Here is a 19,918-nt window from a genome sequence, read left to right as displayed (position 1 = left end):
GGGGGGATTTGTTGTGTGCTGGCTGCCGTGCAGGGCGCGTGTGACCGTCAGGGCCTGTCCCCAGGTACTTCACACTGTTCATGAACCTGCTGAACGACTGCAGCGAGGTGGAGGAGGACGGGGCGGCGGCGGGCGGGCGCAAGCGCGGGATGTCGCGCAGGCTGGCGTCGCTGCGCCACTGCACCGTGCTGGCCATGTCCAACCTGCTCAACGCCAACGTGGACAGCGGCCTCATGCACTCCATAGGTAACGCCCCGCGGGCGGTGGGCGCGCGGCTCCGCCTGCCGGGCACATCGCTGTGCCCCGTGCTTTTACATCCTCCTTAGTACTTCCGGCTTCTCTTCATCAGGCTTGGGCTATCATAAAGACCTCCAGACGAGAGCCACGTTTATGGAAGTCCTCACCAAAATTCTGCAGCAGGGGACAGAGTTCGATACCTTAGCAGAAACGGTGCTAGCAGATCGCTTTGAGAGATTGGTGGAGTTGGTTACGATGATGGGTGATCAGGGGGAGCTTCCTATTGCTATGGCTTTAGCCAATGTGGTGCCTTGTTCTCAGTGGGTAAGTTGATTCATGCATTTTATTTCCTACATTTTTTTAAAAATAATAAGATGTGAAATAAAAAGTACAACAACAGTCTGGTACACAGAGAATAGAGCTACCACTGACAATAGCTAGCCTTTCTTAGTATGTTCTTAAAAAATTTACTAAATCTAAGTTCAGGTCTTGATGATAAACTGCATTTTTATAGTAAATTTTCAGTTAATGTCTAGGAATGACTTTATATACAGTTATTCTAATAAATGCATCTGGTCTGGTTATTTGTTACAGGTGGTGTGTGCTGTAATGTAGACACACAGAATTGTATTTGCTCTTCTAGATTTTAGCAAGAGGAGTTGGCCTTTGTTATACAGCAGAGTAACTGCTTGTCTGTCTGGATAACCAGTATGAATTTGTATGGCTGGATATCCTGAGGCAGAGTTTTAGACAAGCAGTAGCGTAGGAGATGTTTGCAGAGAGATTGTGTTTGTGTAATTTGATATTTACCTGCCAGAGCCCATAGCAGACATAAAGCTTTATTGTGAACTGCTTGGTGGTTTTGTCATAATAGTGGGTTTTATACTTGCCTTGGTTCCCTGCGAGTCAGATTAACACTTCCTCCTCCCTCTAAGGATGAGCTGGCTCGTGTCCTGGTCACACTCTTTGATTCCCGGCACCTGCTCTACCAGCTCCTCTGGAATATGTTCTCAAAGGAGGTCGAGCTGGCAGACTCCATGCAGACACTCTTCCGAGGAAACAGCTTAGCCAGTAAAATAATGACTTTCTGTTTTAAGGTACATTATCTGTTTTTTTTCTCTGCTACAGATCTCTTCAATAGCAGGAAAAGTTTAGTAATATGGAAATACAAAGCTGCCAGTCTGGGGGGTTAAGCACTTGAGTAATGGGATTAGATGAAAACCATACAGTGTTGCCTTTGGGTCTCAGTTTTACTTGGTCTCAGCTCTCAATCTGTTAAGTTTAGGTAGTTTTCTTTTTCTGTTTTAACATTTCATGAACTGAATCTTGTAGATAACTTATGCTCAGGCCCCTAAAAAGTAGGTATCCCCCTGGCACTAACCCTTTGCCTTTCTGACTAATTCAATTATATGAGTGATTCTGGGCCAGTGCCAGCTGGAAGACTGTTCCTGGTAAAGTCTGAGGTCTTGTCTGTGCTCCCATTTCAGTTTAAAACGTTGTGTACAAACAGAGGGGAAGTGTGGAGTCAGTGCTCTAAGAAAGAATCCCTGCTTGTTAGCATCGTTGTTAGTTTTCTCTAAATTGGAAATTAATTAAAATACCTGTAGAAATTGATCTCAGTTGTGTTCCAGAGGGTGAGACTATAATATGCAAACCCAAATTTTTACAGGAATTTGGTTTATGCCAGAACAGATCAAGTGTTTTCAGGCTCTTGAAAGCTTCCAGAACTTGGTGGCATTCCTGTGAATTGCTGTGTCAGTCTGGCCTCTGTTCTTGTTTCCCCTGCACACAGGTCTATGGTGCTACATATTTGCAGAAGCTGTTGGAACCTTTGCTGCGGACTGTGATCACATCCCCTGAGTGGCAGCACGTCAGCTTTGAGGTGGATCCAACAAGGTTTGAGATTCAGGGCGAGCAGCAAATGTATTTATCTGTAAACATGATTCCCAGTCATTGTTTCTAATAGGATTCCTTTTTCCTTGTTGCAGATATTTTTCTCATGCTTTCATACTGTTGTACCTCTCACTGTTCCAGACACATTAATTGCCTCTGCAGCCCTCTTGCTCTATTGCTTTAAATTATCTCTAACCCTTAGAAAAATTATAAGTATTCATCTCTTAAGTAGCTTACCCAAAGACAGACCTTCTAACTGATATTTTAACCATCAAGTATCTGTGTCTACCTTAAAAATTCCTTTCAGATAAACCATCATGAAACTGATAATGCAATTATCAGTTGGAATTGTGTATGCATGTTGTATGAAATGGTCTGGGAGAATCCCACCTACAGCTGTCTGTTCCTTACTGAGTTTTACATGACCTTTTATTTGTACCTTATGTGGGTTAAAATAGTGATGGAAACTTTTGTGTAAAAGATCACAAGTATTTTCATAAGAAAGAGATGAAATGAGGTTCTTACCAAGGATGTAAGTGCAGCTTGTGTCGTGTTTGATTGCTGGTCATACCTGTGTGGGTCTGTTTCAGGCTGGAGCCCACAGAAAGCCTTGAAGAGAACCAGAGGAGTCTCTTGCAAATGACAGACAAGTTTTTTCAGGCAATCATTAATTCCTCCTCGGAGTTCCCACCCCAGCTGCGCAGTGTGTGCCATTGTTTATACCAGGTATGCTTGCAGTGGTTGCCTGCACCTAAGCTTTGGGGTTGGTTTGTGAAATTCCAGCAGTTTGTTTGTTTTTCCAGCAGTTTCCCCTGTGCTGTACACAGGGGGCATCTCTAAAGACTCTTCTCAGACATTTGTTAAATGACACAAGTCTGAACACAGGGGCTAAGTGGTGTTTTGAGGCTTGGGTTGGCAATCAGGAGGTGACTGAAAGTACCCAGGTTCCCTGACCTCCATCCCCATCTCCTCTGCTCTGTCCTGTGGCTGCTGAGCCCTGTGTCCTGCTGGGTCTCCTTGTGTGTTTCTGATGGATTCAGCTGCTGCTAAAAATCCGAGTAGGAGTTCCCTCGGGGCTCACAGGGAGTACAGTTTCCAGTCCAGTTGGAGGACTGTCACAGAAATGCTGTGCCTGGTGGAATATTGGAGCTGTGATCTCAGTGAAGTGCTCTGGAAGAGCTACTTCTGGCCTTCCAGCCACAGTCTGTGTTCAGGTCTAAAGCAAAGCCAAACAAATGGATTTTCTGACCTGTGTGAACTAATGAGTAACAAAAATCCTCCCCAGTCACATTTGTACAGAGAGTGCTGGGTGATCAGGGCAGCTGCTGCAATCCCCAGAGCTTGGGAGTGAGAACAAGGAATGTGTGTTGGAACTGTTGTGGTCTGGGGTTGTTCCTGTGAGCCCTTGCATTGAACCAGGTGTGCAGATGCTGAGCCTTGTTCCTACTCTGACAGCTCTGTAAAAGGCCTCTGAAGCCATCGGTTTCTCTTCCTGACTGTGGCTGTGTTGGGGTTGGTGGCAGAGTGACTTGGGGGTTTTTTGATGTGTTTGGTCTTTGTAGTCAGCAAATGAGGTGGGCAGATCGGTCTTTTTCATGGCCACGATGTCACAGATGTCAACTAGAAGAATATTTGAGTGTTACTGAAAATATCACACACGGCCTTGGTTGTTCCTTCTGTTATTGGATGTTACATTCTCCCACACCTCATCCCAGAATTAGGTTTATGTGCTGTTACCAGGATGTATCAGATTACTGCCATTTCAGTGGTATGTTGGTAGAAATTATTTCTGTGCAAACCATTGGTAATTCCTACGTAAAATGGAATTTCTAAAATGTGCTCACCAGAAGGCGTTCCCAAAGATTCTTCTATGGAAGCCTTTCCAAGTCTGTTGGCTTTATTCTTGCCTTTACTGTGTGTGGTAATAAGGGTAATTTGTTCCCAAAAGAGATGATTTACTGGCAGGTATACAAGTGGTATTAACTGATATTTAGCTTCAATATTTACTACTTTAACTGTTTCTAGTAACAACTAGGTTTCTGTGCAAGTGTTTGTTCATCACAAAGTGTTAGTCATTCTGTACTTAAGATTCCAGAGAGTTTTGAAAAGTCTGGCCTTTATCTGAAAGAAAGTACAAACAAGATCTGATTTGGGGGCATTAATCCATTTTTATCGTAAGAACCAAATAGGTGATTTTTCTAAGATAACTTCCCTTTTAAAAAGGGGAATGTGTTCCATCCCAAGCCACTAGTGTGAGAGTAAATGAGGCTGAATTTTGTGGGGGTTTTTTTTGCTTAGAGTTTTAAAGTAACTGTGTGTGAAGAATGCTCACCAGGTGTGTTCTGTAAATGATCAGTAGCTGATTTTAGTCACTGTAGCAACCTGACAGGATCGATGTCTTTAGCTGGATATTGGTATCTTTGCTGGCTGGTGTTTCTGTTTTGGGAACAGAGCCCAGTGAGTGTTTTCCTTTGGAAACATCAATAACTGGCTACTGGGACAGATTCGCCTGGCTCCTTACAGGTAATGTATGTTCAGGAGTGTGATGTGAGAACAAGCATGCTCACAGTAACTCCTACAGAGAATCTGTGCTGGCTCTTTCATCCCCACAACCATACATGTGGTTTTTCTTATGAAAGCAAGGTGGAAATTTTCCTTTAGCTGCAGTATGCCAGTGAGTAGAGTGTGTGTACAACTGCTCCAGAAGCCACTCTTGGAAATTACACAGGGAAAGTTGGCAGAGGTGCCACTGGTTAAATATTAATAGGTCCTGCACATGTTTCAGTTCACCTTGCTTAGCAGAGAGTTTTACTGGCTGGTTTGGGTTGCGGTGTTTGCTTTTCATTCTATTCCATCCTTAACTTGTGGAAGCTCTCTGCCAGTGCCAGTGTGATGCTCTGGAGGTGGCTGAGTGCTGCAGGCTGGCTGGGATCCAGCCCTGGGTGCTGCTGGAGGCTTCCCAGGGATGCCCAGCCCCGTCCCAGCTCCCGGGAGCATTGATGCACCTCTGGCTGGGGAGCAGGGCACGAGGGGCTGGGGCTTTGCTCAGATCCTGTGGGAATAGGACAGAATTGGAGTCTTCTTGGTGGGTCCCTTTGCATCTCAGTGAAATGCAGAAATAAGCACAATCAAGTCAGATCTCTTGATTTGGAAATCTCTAATAAATTAACATAGGCTGTAGCTTTTTTCTTCCTTTGTCCAGAGAGTTACCTCTCACAGTGGTAATAACCCTGATGCTTCACAGGTCTAACCAAATTGAAGGACACACAGAGAAACATTGGGAAGATTTAAAACTCTAAATTTAATTTTAAAAGTAATATGTATTTCAAAGGTATAACACTACTATTTGTACTGTTAAAATTATTTGGGGATGGTAAAATACATTTGAAAGCTGAGTACACCATTTAAGGCCCAAGATCGTGTATCATGAGCACATTGATGTGGTTTGACTTTTAATCTAGCCAGAAATAGTAGAAATGATTGAAATTCAACATTTGCTTGTTTTGTATTTAATGCTTTGTAAATAAGATGTAATAAAACTGTGGAATAAAAACTCCATCATCAGTCTTTAGTTTATATATTTCATTTTCTGTTGGTTATGTTTGTTACATTTTACTGTGTAATTTATGTACAAGTCAACGTTGGTTTTTTGTTGCTGTATGTAGTTGGTGCTGTGACTTGTTTGTGCTCATCTCTGTTCTGTAGGCAACTTGCCACTCTCTACTGAATAAAGCTACCGTAAAAGAAAAAAAGGAAAACAAAAAATCAGTAAGTTTGGAGACCTTTTTATTAGCCATTTCTTTCAAAGCACAACAGAAATCTTTTGCTGTTTGTTCAAAATATCTTCACTTCAGTCTATTTGACCTCACTGTAAAATCATTCTACTAATTCTGGCACAAAATAGCTTTCATTTCAATTAACACTGGAATTAAGTTAGATTTAAAATATTCTCTGTGTGCCTATTTGAGTAAATGAGACATTTTTAACAATACTGCTTAGTATTTAATATTCTGACTCTTCTAGCCTTGCCACCATCTTCAGATTAAAAAATTGTGGAAGAGAAATGTTTTCTTTGGTTTTGAAAAAAAATCTGGGTTTGAGCTGCTTTAACACTCTGGCAGATAACCTGAGCTTGCATCCTGGGCAAAGAACAATTAATATTTGTGGGGTACTGGAAAGAGGCTCGTGGGTCTTTTTGCTGACACATTTTCTTTTGTTTGCTTTGTGATTAAGCAAGAAAACCCCAACTTTAGCACTTGTATTATTTCCCGAGGAAAGCAGATTTCTCATTTTAAGTAACTTGCTGTGTTAGTTTAGATCTGTGGGTTGCTTTAGAATGTTGACTTTAAAAGTTCAGACTTACTCTTTACTTACTCTTTTCTTTGGCAGTGACCTCAAAATATTAACTATGAATCAACCAGAATGGAAATTTAGACTTTTATTAAATACTCTCTTATTTTTGCTGTAACTGAGCAGAATAGTGATCATGTTTAAAATGCAAAAGCTGTGGGCAAACCAGTATTTTACAAGAAAATATCAGTAATTGCATCACATGGTAACTGACTGGAGTTGCTACTGAACCAAAGTGATTCTTGGTGTATTTTCTACTAATGGCTTTATCTGGTTTAAGCAGCATGATCTGAAATTGCATTAGTTATGTTTTGAAGTATTTTACTAAACTGGGATTTGTTTGGAGTTTTTTTTTTTAATTTTAAACTATACGTGATGATAATACCAAGCTTGCTAATTTTATTCTGTGGAAAGGAAGAACCTGACTCATTTTGATTAACCATTGTTACTCATTACAAAATACACATACAGACATTGATGTTTTGTAAAACCACGTTGCATACCTAAGAACTTTATTTTTGTCAGGAAACTGTCTTTAACTTTTCAAAGTTAAACAAAAGATATCCAAAGAACAACTCTCCTCTTAATGAACAGTTGATTTCCTAACAGAAAAGAGATTTCTTAAAACATCTTCAGAATTATTTTTTTTTTCCTGAATGGCAAAGGACAATATTTTAAATCTGCTCAGTGCTTTTACACAGTGTATGTGTAGGCAGAGGAGTGCACTGGCCATTTAGCTCTGGCTCCTTCTGTCCTGCTGTGGACAGATGATGGTTCTGAAGGGCATTTCTGCAAATAGCTCCTCCTCACAAATTGAAAATTACTCCTGAAGCTGTACAGCACAGTGTTATTGCTGGAGAGGCTCCTGGCTCAGTTGTGGAGTTACAAACACACAGAGAAAGGACGCAGTAGTTGAAAGGCGTTCCCTGTGCTGGGGGAGGGCAGTGCACACCTGAGTCCAGGGCTGCGGCACTCCAGGGGCAGGGCCCTGCGTGGGGTCAGCTCTGAGACGTGGCCAGGAGCTCTGGGAGCCATGTCCCTGCCAAGGGAGCTGTGCAGCAGCTGAGGGAGAGCCAGCTGCTGTCGGAGAGCCCCACTCCTTTCCCTCTTGTTCTGATTCTCTGGGATGCAAGAGAGTCCCACTCCAATGCGCTGAGCATGACCGGTGTGGAAGGAATGCTTAGGCTTGGCTTGCCATGCAAGGCTTTTCTCAGCCCTTGCCTTTTGCTTAATGCAGGACTGTTGTGTGTAATTGTCCGTGCACAGGTGGTGAGCCAGCGCTTCCCTCAGAACAGCATCGGGGCCGTGGGCAGCGCCATGTTCCTGCGCTTCATCAACCCCGCCATCGTGTCCCCGTACGAGGCGGGCATCCTGGACAAGAAACCCCCGCCCAGGATCGAGCGGGGGCTGAAGCTCATGTCAAAGGTGAATCCAGAAAGATTTTTATGTGCCCATATTTTATGTTCTACCTGCTTCAGTATACTGCTCTTTGACCAGTATGAGAAAATGTAGGAAAACTCGGGAGTTTTTTTCACGTTTATTGAAAGTGCAGTGTCTGTGCTGTGTTTATGCATCGTGGCATTGTTCGAGCTCTCAGCAACGTATGGATGGGGACAAACACTTTGCCAAAATGATGGATAAGAGAGAGGAATTCCAGCCCTTCTCTTGAACTTCTCATTGGGAAATAGAGAGACTGATGTTCCTGTGAGCACAATGAGGGTAACAGCAGCCAGCATTGATCAAGCTCATCCTACTACTAAAGAAGGAGTTTTTGCTGTCTTTAATCTCATTTGGTCATACTTCTTGTAAAAAAAATTTTAAAAAGGTTTAATGATGGCATACAAATTCTGTGGCCTGTGCGTATTATACATTGTAAATGTTGAGAAATTGTATTTTTCTTTAAATAGGGGTGCGCTACTGCTTTTACTTACATGTCTTAAGTTCCAGGAGAAGTAGTTAATAACTTACTGGTGGTTTGAAAGATGATTTATTTTCCTAGTTTAAAGTTTATGAACAAGTGAACTGGTTTGCTAGTATTTAAAAGTATGTGAAAGAAAAGACTTTGAAAGTGAATGTGTTTTAAATTAGTTGACTTACTGGCCTTTTGTTGTGAAACCTCAAGAAAACAAGTGAAAATAAACTGTTTCTGCCAGTTTAACTTCACTGGCAGAAATATTTGTGTTAATTACTGTAACAGTTAATACATTAAACCTTTGTGTGTTTTTGCCATCTTTTTTTCCTTTAGATCCTTCAGAGTATTGCCAACCACGTGCTGTTTACAAAAGAGGAGCACATGCGGCCTTTTAATGACTTTGTGAAGAGCAATTTTGATGCGGCACGAAGGTACGGCCTGGGGCTGGCACACGGGCTGTGGTGTGTGGAGAGAGAGCTCCGAGTGCCCTCACGGCCCTTTGCTCTCCCTCCCACACCGATGGTTCTTCCTGCTTTGGAATGCAGGTTTTTCCTTGACATCGCGTCCGACTGCCCGGCCAGCGACACCGTCAACCACAGCCTGTCCTTCATCAGCGACGGCAACGTGCTGGCGCTGCACCGCCTGCTCTGGAACAACCAGGAGAAAATCGGCCAGTACCTGTCCAGCAACAGGTGAGGCTGCAGGCCTGCGAGGAGGGGTGTGCTGAGGGGAAAGGTGTCAGAGTCCTGGAATGGTTTGGGCTGGAAGGAGCCGTAAAGCTCATCCCATCCCATCCCTGCCATGAGCAGGGACACCTGCCACTGTCCCAGGCTGCTCCAAGCCCTGTCCTTGGACATTTCCAGGGATCCAGGGCAGCCACAGCTTCTCTGGGCAACCTGTGCCAGGGCCTCCCCACCCTCACAGGGAAGGATTTCTTCCTAATATCCAATCTAAATCTCCCCTCCCTCATTTTAAAGCTGTTAAATACTCTCCAGTGCTTCTGTTATTACTGAGAAGAATATCAGTCATCATCAAAGATTTCTCATACTTACTTTAAAAATGAAAATCCAGCTTGTTGCAGTTGAGGGAAGGTTGGTGGGCAAAAAAGTGGGAATTGCTGAGTAAAGAAGGACTCTCCTGACAAGGAACATGCTGTTTTAGGGACCACAAGGCTGTTGGGCGACGACCTTTTGACAAGATGGCAACGCTTCTTGCCTACCTGGGGCCTCCTGAGCACAAACCTGTGGCAGATACACACTGGTCCAGCTTAAATCTCACTAGTTCCAAGTTTGAAGAGTTTATGACAAGGTAATGAGATTATTGTGGTGGGGACACACAATGTGGTTTTCTAGACTTTATCGTGTGAGGAGGTGTCAGCAGTTCTTAAGACTCTCTGCTGTCAAGACTCTCTGTTTTGAAGAGGAATTTAAAAAGCTGAGGCTACATAAACCTTCTAGGTTTCTGAGTAGATTTTAATTAAAAAACTAAATTGAGAACCAAAGATGGCAGTAACACGTGACCTAAGGAAGGCTCAGGATTGTGTGAACTCAATACTTTTGTTTAGAGATGGAAGTAAAGAGGGTTTGGGATTTTTAAAATTTGTTTGAAAGGCAGTTGTGAAAGTTGCTGTCAATGTATTACTTTTTAGGCATCAGGTTCATGAAAAGGAGGAGTTCAAAGCACTGAAAACATTAAATATTTTCTACCAAGCTGGGACATCCAAAGTCGGCAATCCTGTTTTCTACTACATCGCTCGGCGGTAAGAAGCTTTTCGCCTTCCCAATCTGAAATGAACCTGTCAGTCAGAGGTGTCAAGTGTATATAAGAGACACCAGCTTGGTAACAAACAAAAGTCTGAAAATAGCTTATTTGTTAAAATTTGCTGACAGTATTTTTGAGTTGTTTCCTAAACTAAAACTGTCATTTCATAGTAATTACACCCATGACAGGAGTAATTCCTAGAGGTGTTAAGGAAAGGGAGATCCCTGTGCTCACCCCAGGTGTGGTCAGAGCCAGCTCTGAGGATTGGATGAGCTGCTGAAGCTGGTCTTTGTGCTGAGGTGCTGCTGGTGGAGGTGTGCTGGCAGCACTGGGGAGGCTGGTTTGCCTCGGGGGGGCCGTGGGAGAGCTGCCAGGGCTGGGAGTTCTCCAGTGCTGGTGTCACCAGGCACTTTGGGGTGCTGGCACAGCCCCTGGGGTGTTCATGGCCTGGTCATTGCTGGTGCATTCTATGCCTGTGGTTTATGCTGGTGCTGCAGCTGGAGCTGCCTGCGGCACCAGTGCTGGGAGAGCTCCTGGGGTTGCTTTGGCTCTTCCTGGTGCCTCTGCTGCTGGTGGGCGCTGGTTGGTGATGCCAGCGGGTGCCCTGGCAGCTGGTGTGCTGGGCTGTGACACGGTCAGGTGGGGCTGTGGCCCTGGGGACTCCTGCTGGGCTGGGGCTGGGAGCAGAGCCCTGCCTGGGCATGCTGGGCTTGCTCCGTGGGTTGTGCTCTGTGCTGGCTGTGGTGCCCTGGGTGGCAGTGGCATTGGTGGGGCCACTTTCTGTTGTCATGAGGGGCTGTCTTCAGTGCTGAACCTTCTGCAGAGCCCTGGAGTTGATGTGAGAACATGGAAACAAGCACAGGAAACCACTTCTTTAGCAGCATTTCTTCTGTATCCAACAGTTTAAACAGCACAAATGTGTTAACAAGTCACTCTTCAAATTGCATGTTTCTAATGAAAGTAGTACCCAACAGGCATGTGCAATTTTTTCAATTAATTACAATTTTAGATCCTTAATTTCATTAAATTTCAAAATTTTTCACTAGGCTCAGCAGTGCTTTTTACTCTGTAGGTTGAGTTACAAATCTCCTTTGGCTTGGGAAATTGCCTTCCTTAAACTTTTCTTCATTTTCAACACCCTTGTCTCTTTGGATGGTTTGAAAGATGAGTAGCATCACTTATCTTCTGTCCTGATTTTCTGCCTTCAAAAGTCACACAACAGTCCATGAAACCTGCAGGTGTGCTGACAGAAGGGGCTTGCTCAAGGGCAGCCTGGATGCTTTTTTCCCCCTCTTTAAAATTTATATTTTTTTTTAGCAAGATCCCTAATGTTTAAGCCCCTTACACACAGAGTTAGAAGCGAAGGCAGTCTTTTGAATTCTCATTAAAAAACTCTGTTTGCTTGCCACGTTTTTCTTCTCCATTTTGTTCCATTAGACAGAGTCTTATTTCATGTCAAGTAAAACAAAATGCCTGTATTGTTATCCTGCCTTGTTCAGACAAGAAATTAGGCATACAAATGCAGAGTAGTGATAACCCATCTTAAAAAGTGTCTGTGCCTGGCAGTGATCCGAGGCATCCTTATGTATTCTGTGCAGACCTGACATGCAGTGTTTCCTTCGTTTGCAGAGCAAGAAATGGTTATTTCACCTGCAGAGAAAGAGAATTTCTGGAAGTAAATCAAGACAAAAGTTTGCACCACATGTTTGCTAGGCCTAGCTCACCTCCCTCTTCTTTAAAAGCAGAAAAAGTAATTTATCCCAAGCTGCCTCCCTGGGCAAAACCGTCATGGTCCAGTCAGCCGAGCGTTCCTGCCTTCAGAGAGAGTGGGAAGGAGCAGATTTCTGACCATTTTATCCAGGTGTGGGATATTAATGAAAATATTGTCGTTCTTTGACATGAGCCTTGCTGCTAGGTGAGTTATTACCTTTCTCTTCAGCAGCTGCACAGTTCAGTCGTCCTGGCGGGGCTGCCTTTCAAACCAGCAGGAAGGGCTTTGCTCTGGGATGATGCTCTGGCGTCGTCTCTTTTCATAGGGATGTGGCTAAGTGGAGCTTATTTGTGGTGTTTGTCGTCTGGTTCTGAGCCAGGTGTTGTATTCTCAAGGTGTGAAATGCAGAAAAATGGTTTAGATTGGAGCTGCCAGGCTGTTTGAGGGCTTGTGTTTTTTGGGGTTGTTTTTTTCCGAGTTTCTTTTTTTTCTTTCTTTCTTTTTTTTTTTTCTTTTTTTGGTTTTTTTTGAGATCTTGTTGCTAAGGCATTGTTGAGTCATTTTACTGATACATTTTACTGATATATCTGGATCAGTTTATGTCCTTCTTGTGCTGTGAAATTTAATTCCTTCTGTCATCTATCTTCACATTTTGTTTCCTGGGCAACAACCCAGCTTCAGGAGCCAGTGCTCTTCTGTTTTTAATCCCTACCCTGTTACTAAAATGATCCATAAATCAATAAATATTGATCCTGAACTACTGCCATTAGGTTTTAAAGCTGATCCCAAACTAATTAATAGGAATAAAACCTCTGAGTTATTGCTGCAGACCGCAGCAATCCCCACAGCAATTTTACCCTTTCCAGAGCGAGCACACAGCTAATAGAGGTGTGCCAGAGCTTTCCTGGGTATTTTGAATATGGCCCTAAAGTGCTAAATAGTTATTGTGGATACCAGTTTCACCGAGAATAGATTATTTTGTATTTCTGGAGGTCTGAGTGCGCAGCGTGTTTACAAACCCAGGCCCTCGGGCTTAGCTCAGAGTGGCTGCACAGTTGCCCAGCAACAAGTGCTCGACTCCCACACTGCTGCCTCCTCCCTGCTGCCTTATCGACTCATTCGTATTCCAGAAAAATACCAGGAAGCCTAAATTCCAGTCTGCCTTACTGAAAGCAGTCTGAGCGAGAAGCCCTGGTGCTGCACAGCTCAGGCAGGGTTTGGGAGGGAGCACAGCCCTGGAGCTCACTTCATACCCAGCTGCGGGTCTGGGATCCAGCTTCCCAATCCTGCACGTGCCTTTGGAAAACCGCACAGCCCCACTTCCACTTCCAGGCTTTTATTAGCATGCTGAGGAGTTGGAAGTCTGGATAGCAAGTCCTTTAGGGTGGGGGCTTGCAATTTGCCCCAAATAACCTCTGGAAAACAGTGATTTCCTGTTGCTGGTCACCGGATTATCTCATTATGGGTGAAACATTCTCAGAGCCTTTAAAGTTGATTCCATATAGGTTTTTTTAAGGCAATAGAATTTGGCATCCTATACTGATTCTGCAGCAAAGGCACATGCAGTATTTCCTGTAATTTCCTCAAATCAAGCAGTTCAGCCACAGCACCTCATTTTGTGGTCAGTCCTGCCTTGCAAGCCCATCTGACCCACAGCGTGGGATGAGGCCATGTGAATGAGGCAGTTCTGGGAATGGCTGAGTTCTGAGCATGGGAATTAGGTTGGGGCTGTGTTACAGTCAGCCAGCACTTAGCAAACACAAGGACTGTCCAAAGAGAGTGGCAGCAGAGACATTTTCAGTGTTTCAAAGTTCTAAAGGGTAGGAAGGGAAAGGATAGTCCCAGTGTTGAGATCATCTCATCAGCTTATTGCTAAACAGTATTAGAGATACATCAGTATCTAAATAATGCAATTTAATACAACCATAATTTCCCCCATAAGGCATGACGATGGTCTGATAAAGCAGCAAATGTCTGCTTTAAACAGGACTGTATAATACAATGCTGTGTATTTATTGGTAGTACTCTGCTTATTTGAAAAGAAGCACAGTTGCTAGTTCAGTTCAATACAAACATAACTTTATTTTTACTTAAATGCCAATGAAACAACTGTACAAATCCATTGTGTAACATTTACTGTTAGAAATTAAAACACGTTTCCGGTTATAGAAATGCTGTTCACAATTGGAAAGTTGTCATTTCTCTGATACCAGTGGTTGTAAATGATCTACAGCCCCCATTGACACCTTAGGAGAAACAGGTGGAGGACTCCAGTCTCAGTTGTGAGGTTTTCTGGGTTTTGCAGCACCCTCATGCTACAATAACTGGAAATTAAATGGCCTGGAATGAATGGAAAACATTGTATAAGATCTGTAATATTAAGTGGATAATACTTTTTCAATTAACTTGTTCTTCAGTTTTCATTTCATGCTGTTTGCAAAACTTCATCTGTAGTATATCAAGTACCTTTGCCATGATTTAAATAATTTTCCTAGAGTGGACAGAACCATGCGTGCAGCTATTTCTACTGGCTGACGGTGCAGATGTCGAGGAGAAGAGCTTCCATGCTCGCCCTTAGAAAGCAGGGATTTGGGCATGTTCAGTGCCATGGACTGAATTCATTCTCTTTGAAGTCACAAGAATCAGGATTGTTTCGATGACAGCTCGCCAGCTAATTGCTTAATTAATTTGTTACATGACTTGTGTTAGAGATTGGGCTGGTATTTCGTTTTACTGATAGTAGTTTGCTATGTTCTGGCTGATGTGGTAGTATTCTCTTAAGCAGAACATATTAACATTTCAGGATGTCACTTGACATAAAGTCAAGGAGTTCCAGGTCATTAATTTGGGTAGATAACTCCTTGGTGTTTGACAGTGTCACGGCATTGAACATCTGGCATTTTTCTCTGCTTTTATCTCTTTTTTTTTTTTCATCTTTTTTTTTCTTTTTTTTAATATGGAGAGAGCAATAACTTGCCTGCAGTGTCTAAGTCAAGCCAGAGCAGAAGGATACCAGCCCCTACCACTGTCCCATGCTGAAGCTGGACCATGTTGCCTTCTCAGTTTACACTCTCTTAGCAGACATCATGGCATTGTCATATTTAATTCCTAAATTCAAAACTGTTGTTCTTCATATTTAAAATACTCTAATACATATGAAGCAAACGTAGATATACATGCTAGCGATTTTGCTCAGGAATAACTTCTGATTAGTGAAACAGCTCAGTTTAGTTCCTTTATTTTTTCCCTTTCTTTTGCATGTCATCATAACTTACAAAGAATCTGTGCTGCTATATTACAGGAATTGCTCACTGGCAAGTCAAGCAAGACAATGCAGATATGATACAGGCCTTCTGTTTTTTTCCAGTTGTTCAATGACAAAATCATACATAAAATCAGTACTTAAAATTCTGATGTTTTTATTCTGTGCAAGTAAAACGAAAAACGTAAATACAAAAAAAGCACATTTTTAAAAACAAAATAGTAGATTAGTTGTACTCACTTAAGACATATGAAAATAAGTAGCAGCTTAGTATCAAGACATTAGTGTGCACGTCTTTAAGAACTGTTACTTTCTTTAGATCAGAGTCAGAACTTTGAATTTCTTTCATTCAGCTGGATGTGTTAACTCCAGCTGTGATCAGAGGAATAACCTCAGTGATTTCCACGAGGTGCAAGCCCTTAGTCCACAGGCAGGGCCACGGCGTGCAGCACTGCGAGATAAAGCAGCAGCCCCATCTCCCAGCGGCTGGCGCAGGAGGGCACGCGCGCGTCTGGGGCGCTCGGCGTGGCCTCCTCCTTCCTTAAGGTAGCGGTTGTGCTTTGAGGCATCTTGGAGTAGTTTGTTGGCATTCCACTGGTGATGCTTAAAGTCATGGGAGTGGTGGAGGATCCCGTGGCAGGGGCCAGGCTGGCGTTGCCCTCGGTGGGGTCCTGGACGTGGATTGTGCGTGTGGCTGCGGCCTCCTGGGGGCCGTCGGGGGAGTGGAGCAGGGGCCGGTCTGTGCCAGGGAACAGAACCGGGTGGCTTTGGGTCGCCAAGGGAGTGACTTCCTTGGCTTTAAATTGTTTGTGCGTTTTGGTCACTTTGGTGGGCTCAGGTGCCACGGCAGAAGTCTCCCTGTCCGCTGCCTTCGTGCCTTTGATCATGGGGCTGGAGTCCAGGGCCGTGGGCTGGGCGGGGGCTGGCATGGTGCTCGCCCAGGGCCAGGGCTGGTCAGCACAGGGGGCCCCCACGACATGGGCAGCTGTGCCCTGCACCCACTGCAGCACGTAAGGGATGTTTTGGTTATCGCTGCAGGACCAGGGGTTGTTGTACAGAGTTACTACCTGCAGCTGGGAGAGCTGGTCAAAAGCTTTGTCAGGAATGTATGAGAACTTGTTGTTGTGCAGGTAGAGGCTTGTGAGGTGTTGCAGTCTCACCAGTGTTCCTGGGAGTATCTGGGACAAGTAGTTATTGGATAGATCCACCGTCTCTATGTTGTAGGGCATATTGGTTGGAACTGTCCAAAGTTTGTTGCTGCTGAGATTGAGAAACTTGAGACTGCTCAGTGTGTTGTTGATCAGGACAGCTCTTTCCACCATATTCCTGGAAACATCGAGTACTCTAAGATTCCACTGGTAAGCTGTATCAAGTTTCTGAAGAACTTTAATGTTGTTGTTTGTGGCATATAATTCCCATAAAGACTTGGGCAGATGAGCAGGAACATTCTTGAGCCAATTATTTGAAATATCAAGGGTCCTCAGATTGGTGAACCTCGTTAGCTGATGATCGAGATCTACAAACTGGTTAAAGGATAGATTTAAATATGTAAGGTTGTCTTGAAGTCCCTGGGGCAGTACAGTTAAGTTTCTGCCTGAACAGTCCACATTCCTGTCGTTTCCTGAGCACTTACAGCTAGAAGGACAGATACCCAAACCAGTGGGTATGAAAACCAGAAGGACCAGCAGACAGGTAGATGTATTCAATATGTGGTATTCCATTGTTGCCTGGAAATAAATATACCAAAATGACACCCTTTAAATCCATGTAATACATTTCATCTCTGTATAAGGGTTGTCTTGGCAATGGCCACTTGCAGGAGAAATTAAGTAAAAATATCAATAACCCCCTTTGTGGCACGGTCCTTTTTAGAATTGTTCAAGAGAGACTTCACAAAGCATCCCTTCAGCCTGTCATGTTGTCTGGCAGAATGAGACTTGTTTTTTTCATCTCCCTTTCCCCCTCCAGCTCAAATGAGGGCTTTCTTCCGAAAACGCAAGTCTCTTCCAAACGTTATACAATGTCTGCTTCTTGTTTTTAGTGATTTCAAGCCTATATTATGTTTGGAATAATGTGTTCATTTATAGAGGATGAAAAAATGGCTGTCAACGGGATCTTCACAAATCTCTGCAGTAATGTAGCAGTCCCCCCCATCCAGGCATGCTGTTTGCTTAAGTAAATTGGTTAAAATACATTGTAGGAATTTAGCTTGAAACCCAAATTCCAGTGTTCATGCTAACATGCACTGTAGCATTTTTCCCTCTTTACAGTGTTAATTACAATCTCAAAGCTGGAAACACATGTTTAGAACCCGAGTTGCCGTTAATAAGAAATCTCTGACACTGCAGCAAATTTCTGGTGCAAGCATCTGTCATCAGCTACTAATTCCATTCCCGTTTCCACCTCTGAGTTGGTAGTAGGCTTTTGTGAGTAAAATCAAAAAGCGCAAACTTACCGTGGTGTCCTGCAGTATCAGCACATCGTTTCTGTGATGGATTGGAGCTTAGAGGTCGCCTTGTTCTGGAGAGCAGCTCCAGAGGCTGCCGGGGGCTGTGCTTGTCTCAGCTGCATCGTACGGCTGCGCCCGGCTCCGCAACCACCTGATCCTCTGGGCACTGCAGAGCCGGCCTCGAGCACTGCCAGCGACCTGCCAGGGCTGGGCTGGGCTGGGCTGGGAGCAGTGCTCCCTCCCTGCTGCACAGCCCTGCTGAGCTCCGGCTGCCTCCCGAGCACAGGCTGCCTGCAGGCACAGCTCCCCCAACACACCCGCAGGCTCTGGCAGCTTGGGCTGCAGTTCCACTTCATGTTTCTGTTTGAAAAGTCAGGTTAACTTGGGTTCTTTTTGCCTTCTGTTAACCTCTCCTCCTGTAATAGAGGTTAATGTGAACTTAGGCTTCCTAGCTTAAGGTTTTTTTAAGGTATGCTGCCAAAATATATTTTCATAATTTTAAAATGCTCTGTTTTCTGTTCCTTGGATCAGGCTATCACTGCATTGTCAGGTATAATATAGCTTGGCTTGTAGGATTTTACAGATTTCTACGGGAAATCTCTATCTGATTTTCTAAAAGCAGTGTGAGAATGAGAGTGTTTATAATGTTTCATTTATAGTGCTGTTAATTTTAACAGGGTGTAATGCAATGAGCCTTACAAAAATCTTTGTATAATTATAATGCTATTCTTTAGGCATATCAAATCATACAACTTATGTAAACTGTAAAGAAAATTGAAAATATATTTTCCTGTAGCCATTGTATGCACAGCAGCCTGGAATTGCATTTGCATAATGTACTGCTCTTTATTAGTGGTAGTTTGAAAATTTTGAAGTTTATTGTGTGCAAACCTGTGCTCTGTGCTCCATCCACAAATCTATTCCCTCCTCAGGTGAACTCCAAACTCTGCCATTTTGCACAGCTCTCATGGAAAGCTAGCTTCAGCATCTAGCAGCTTCTTTCTATAAATATAAATGTTTAACACGGGTAAAAAAAACCCATTAAAATGAATTTACTTCTAATACCAGCCTGCTATTTCCCACCCAACAGTCAGCCCAGCCAAGGCTGGTGTGGAAGAGATGAGCTGTGCTCAGGGCCCAGAGAGGAGCATGTAAAGCACTTGGACACTGGGAGTTCAAAGGAATCTGGGATCTATGAACCATTAAATGAGTCTGTGTTAGTAACTGAGGGCATTCTGTATCTAATCAAATATTCAGTTGGGCTTTAAGTGACCAAAACATCTTTAACTCAGAAAGCTTTATTAAAAGGAACTGAAATTGGTTGCATTCACTTGCACAGCCCAGTGGAGCAAACCCTGGTGAGAAGCCAAGTCCCTCGGAAGCTGGGCTGTCTCTGACATCTCCATGTGTGTGTTACCTGTGTCTGGCTGTGCTGGCACACACAGCTGTGTACTCTGGCTTCTGGAATCTCTAGTTACGGGTGATGACAGGGCACAATTTGTATTGTAGTCAGAAATTTGCTTCAGGCAGAAGCAAGTTGTTCTCTCTTGTGAAAGCTGAAGTTGGGAAATACCAGGGAAATGCCAAAGAAATGCTGGGGCCTCACTTGCCTGCATCAACTTCTCCTTTTTTCACTTTTTTGAAAGTTACTCCACACTTTCCTTAAATCAATTATTCTGGAAATTAATTTGGCAGTCTACAAAGAGTGTTCTGGCTGGGGCAATGTTTCATGGATGGCCTGGATCAGTAGCTCAGGTGGTGGGGGCAGTGGTTCCTCTGCTTCCGAGTGAAGTGCCGAGTGCTTGCTGGGATCCGAGCTGGGCTCCTCGGTGGGTTCCCTGAGCCAGTCTGGGGGTGGTGGCAGGTCGGAGGACTCGGGTGGCGTGTCTGGGGGAGGACAGGGGTCAGCTGCAGTGTTGGCTAGCTCTGAGGCAGGAGCTGGAGCTGGGACCGTGCCGGCTCCGGAGCAGCCCGCGGCCGGCAGAGGCAGCTGCCCGTTCTCAGTACTCGTAGTGTGCTGGGGTGGGTTCTCTGGGACAGTCGGGTCCTCCTGCAAGTTTGTGCCTTGTTTCAATTTCCAAGGCAACATAAATAAGACTGAAGAACGCTTGGTGCCCTGGTCAGAGTCCATGAAGAGATCTGGCGTATCCCCATCCGTGAAGGGAGACCGGCCTGCCCAATGGGACTCGGCCAGAACAGGCCTCATGCAGCATTTCCACAGAAGAATTACAATGATCGCCAGCATCATCCCAATCAAAATTATGCCAATTATCAGTGCTGCTACCCAGCTGCCATGCCCGGCATCCTTCTCTCCTGGGAAGGCCTGGGTTTCTGTAACAGCCA

The 19,918-nt window shown here is 44.1% G+C and overlaps 3 protein-coding genes across 5 annotated transcripts; 1 reads left to right on the top strand and 2 right to left on the bottom strand.

Annotated features, from left to right (window-relative positions):
- The first annotated feature begins 56 nt into the window (after positions 1–56).
- On the top strand, positions 57–12,301 carry LOC121672250 (neurofibromin-like). Of its 3 annotated transcripts, XM_042044848.1 has the most exons (12): positions 57–246; positions 350–561; positions 1,173–1,334; positions 2,030–2,133; positions 2,721–2,856; positions 5,836–5,898; positions 7,747–7,905; positions 8,726–8,823; positions 8,938–9,084; positions 9,554–9,700; positions 10,041–10,151; positions 11,783–12,301. In XM_042044848.1, exons 1-12 carry the CDS (start codon positions 81–83, stop codon positions 12,048–12,050), a joined length of 1,773 nt encoding a protein of 590 aa, XP_041900782.1. In that variant the 5' UTR covers positions 57–80; the 3' UTR covers positions 12,051–12,301. The 3 variants fall into 3 exon arrangements, with proteins under 3 accessions (XP_041900782.1, XP_041900783.1, XP_041900784.1); XM_042044849.1 differs by lacking the exon at positions 5,836–5,898 and having other exon boundaries at positions 58–246; XM_042044850.1 differs by lacking the exon at positions 11,783–12,301 and having other exon boundaries at positions 60–246; positions 10,041–10,470.
- Positions 12,302–13,926: 1,625 nt separating this feature from the next.
- On the bottom strand, positions 13,927–17,671 carry LOC121672249 (oligodendrocyte-myelin glycoprotein-like). Its single transcript, XM_042044846.1, has 2 exons — positions 17,582–17,671; positions 13,927–16,853 (listed from the first exon to the last, which is right to left on the bottom strand). The coding sequence occupies exon 2, from the start codon at positions 16,845–16,847 to the stop codon at positions 15,546–15,548; it is 1,302 nt and encodes a 433-aa protein (XP_041900780.1). The 5' UTR covers positions 16,848–16,853; positions 17,582–17,671; the 3' UTR covers positions 13,927–15,545.
- LOC121672251 (protein EVI2B-like) lies at positions 13,927–19,913 on the bottom strand (the record flags this gene model as incomplete). Its single annotated transcript, XM_042044851.1, has 2 exons — positions 13,927–14,204; positions 17,582–19,913. A coding segment is annotated over one exon (642 nt), but the record flags the coding sequence as incomplete, so codon positions are not given.
- Positions 19,914–19,918: the final 5 nt, after the last annotated feature.

This window comes from Corvus kubaryi, unplaced genomic scaffold, assembly GCF_017639235.1.
Source record: "Corvus kubaryi isolate FWS band 111438036 unplaced genomic scaffold, C.kubaryi_AGA036_p1.0 45529, whole genome shotgun sequence".
Classification (NCBI taxonomy): Eukaryota; Metazoa; Chordata; class Aves; order Passeriformes; family Corvidae; genus Corvus; species Corvus kubaryi.
Note: the sequence above shows the minus strand (reverse complement) of the source record. Positions and strands in the feature narration are given on the sequence as shown.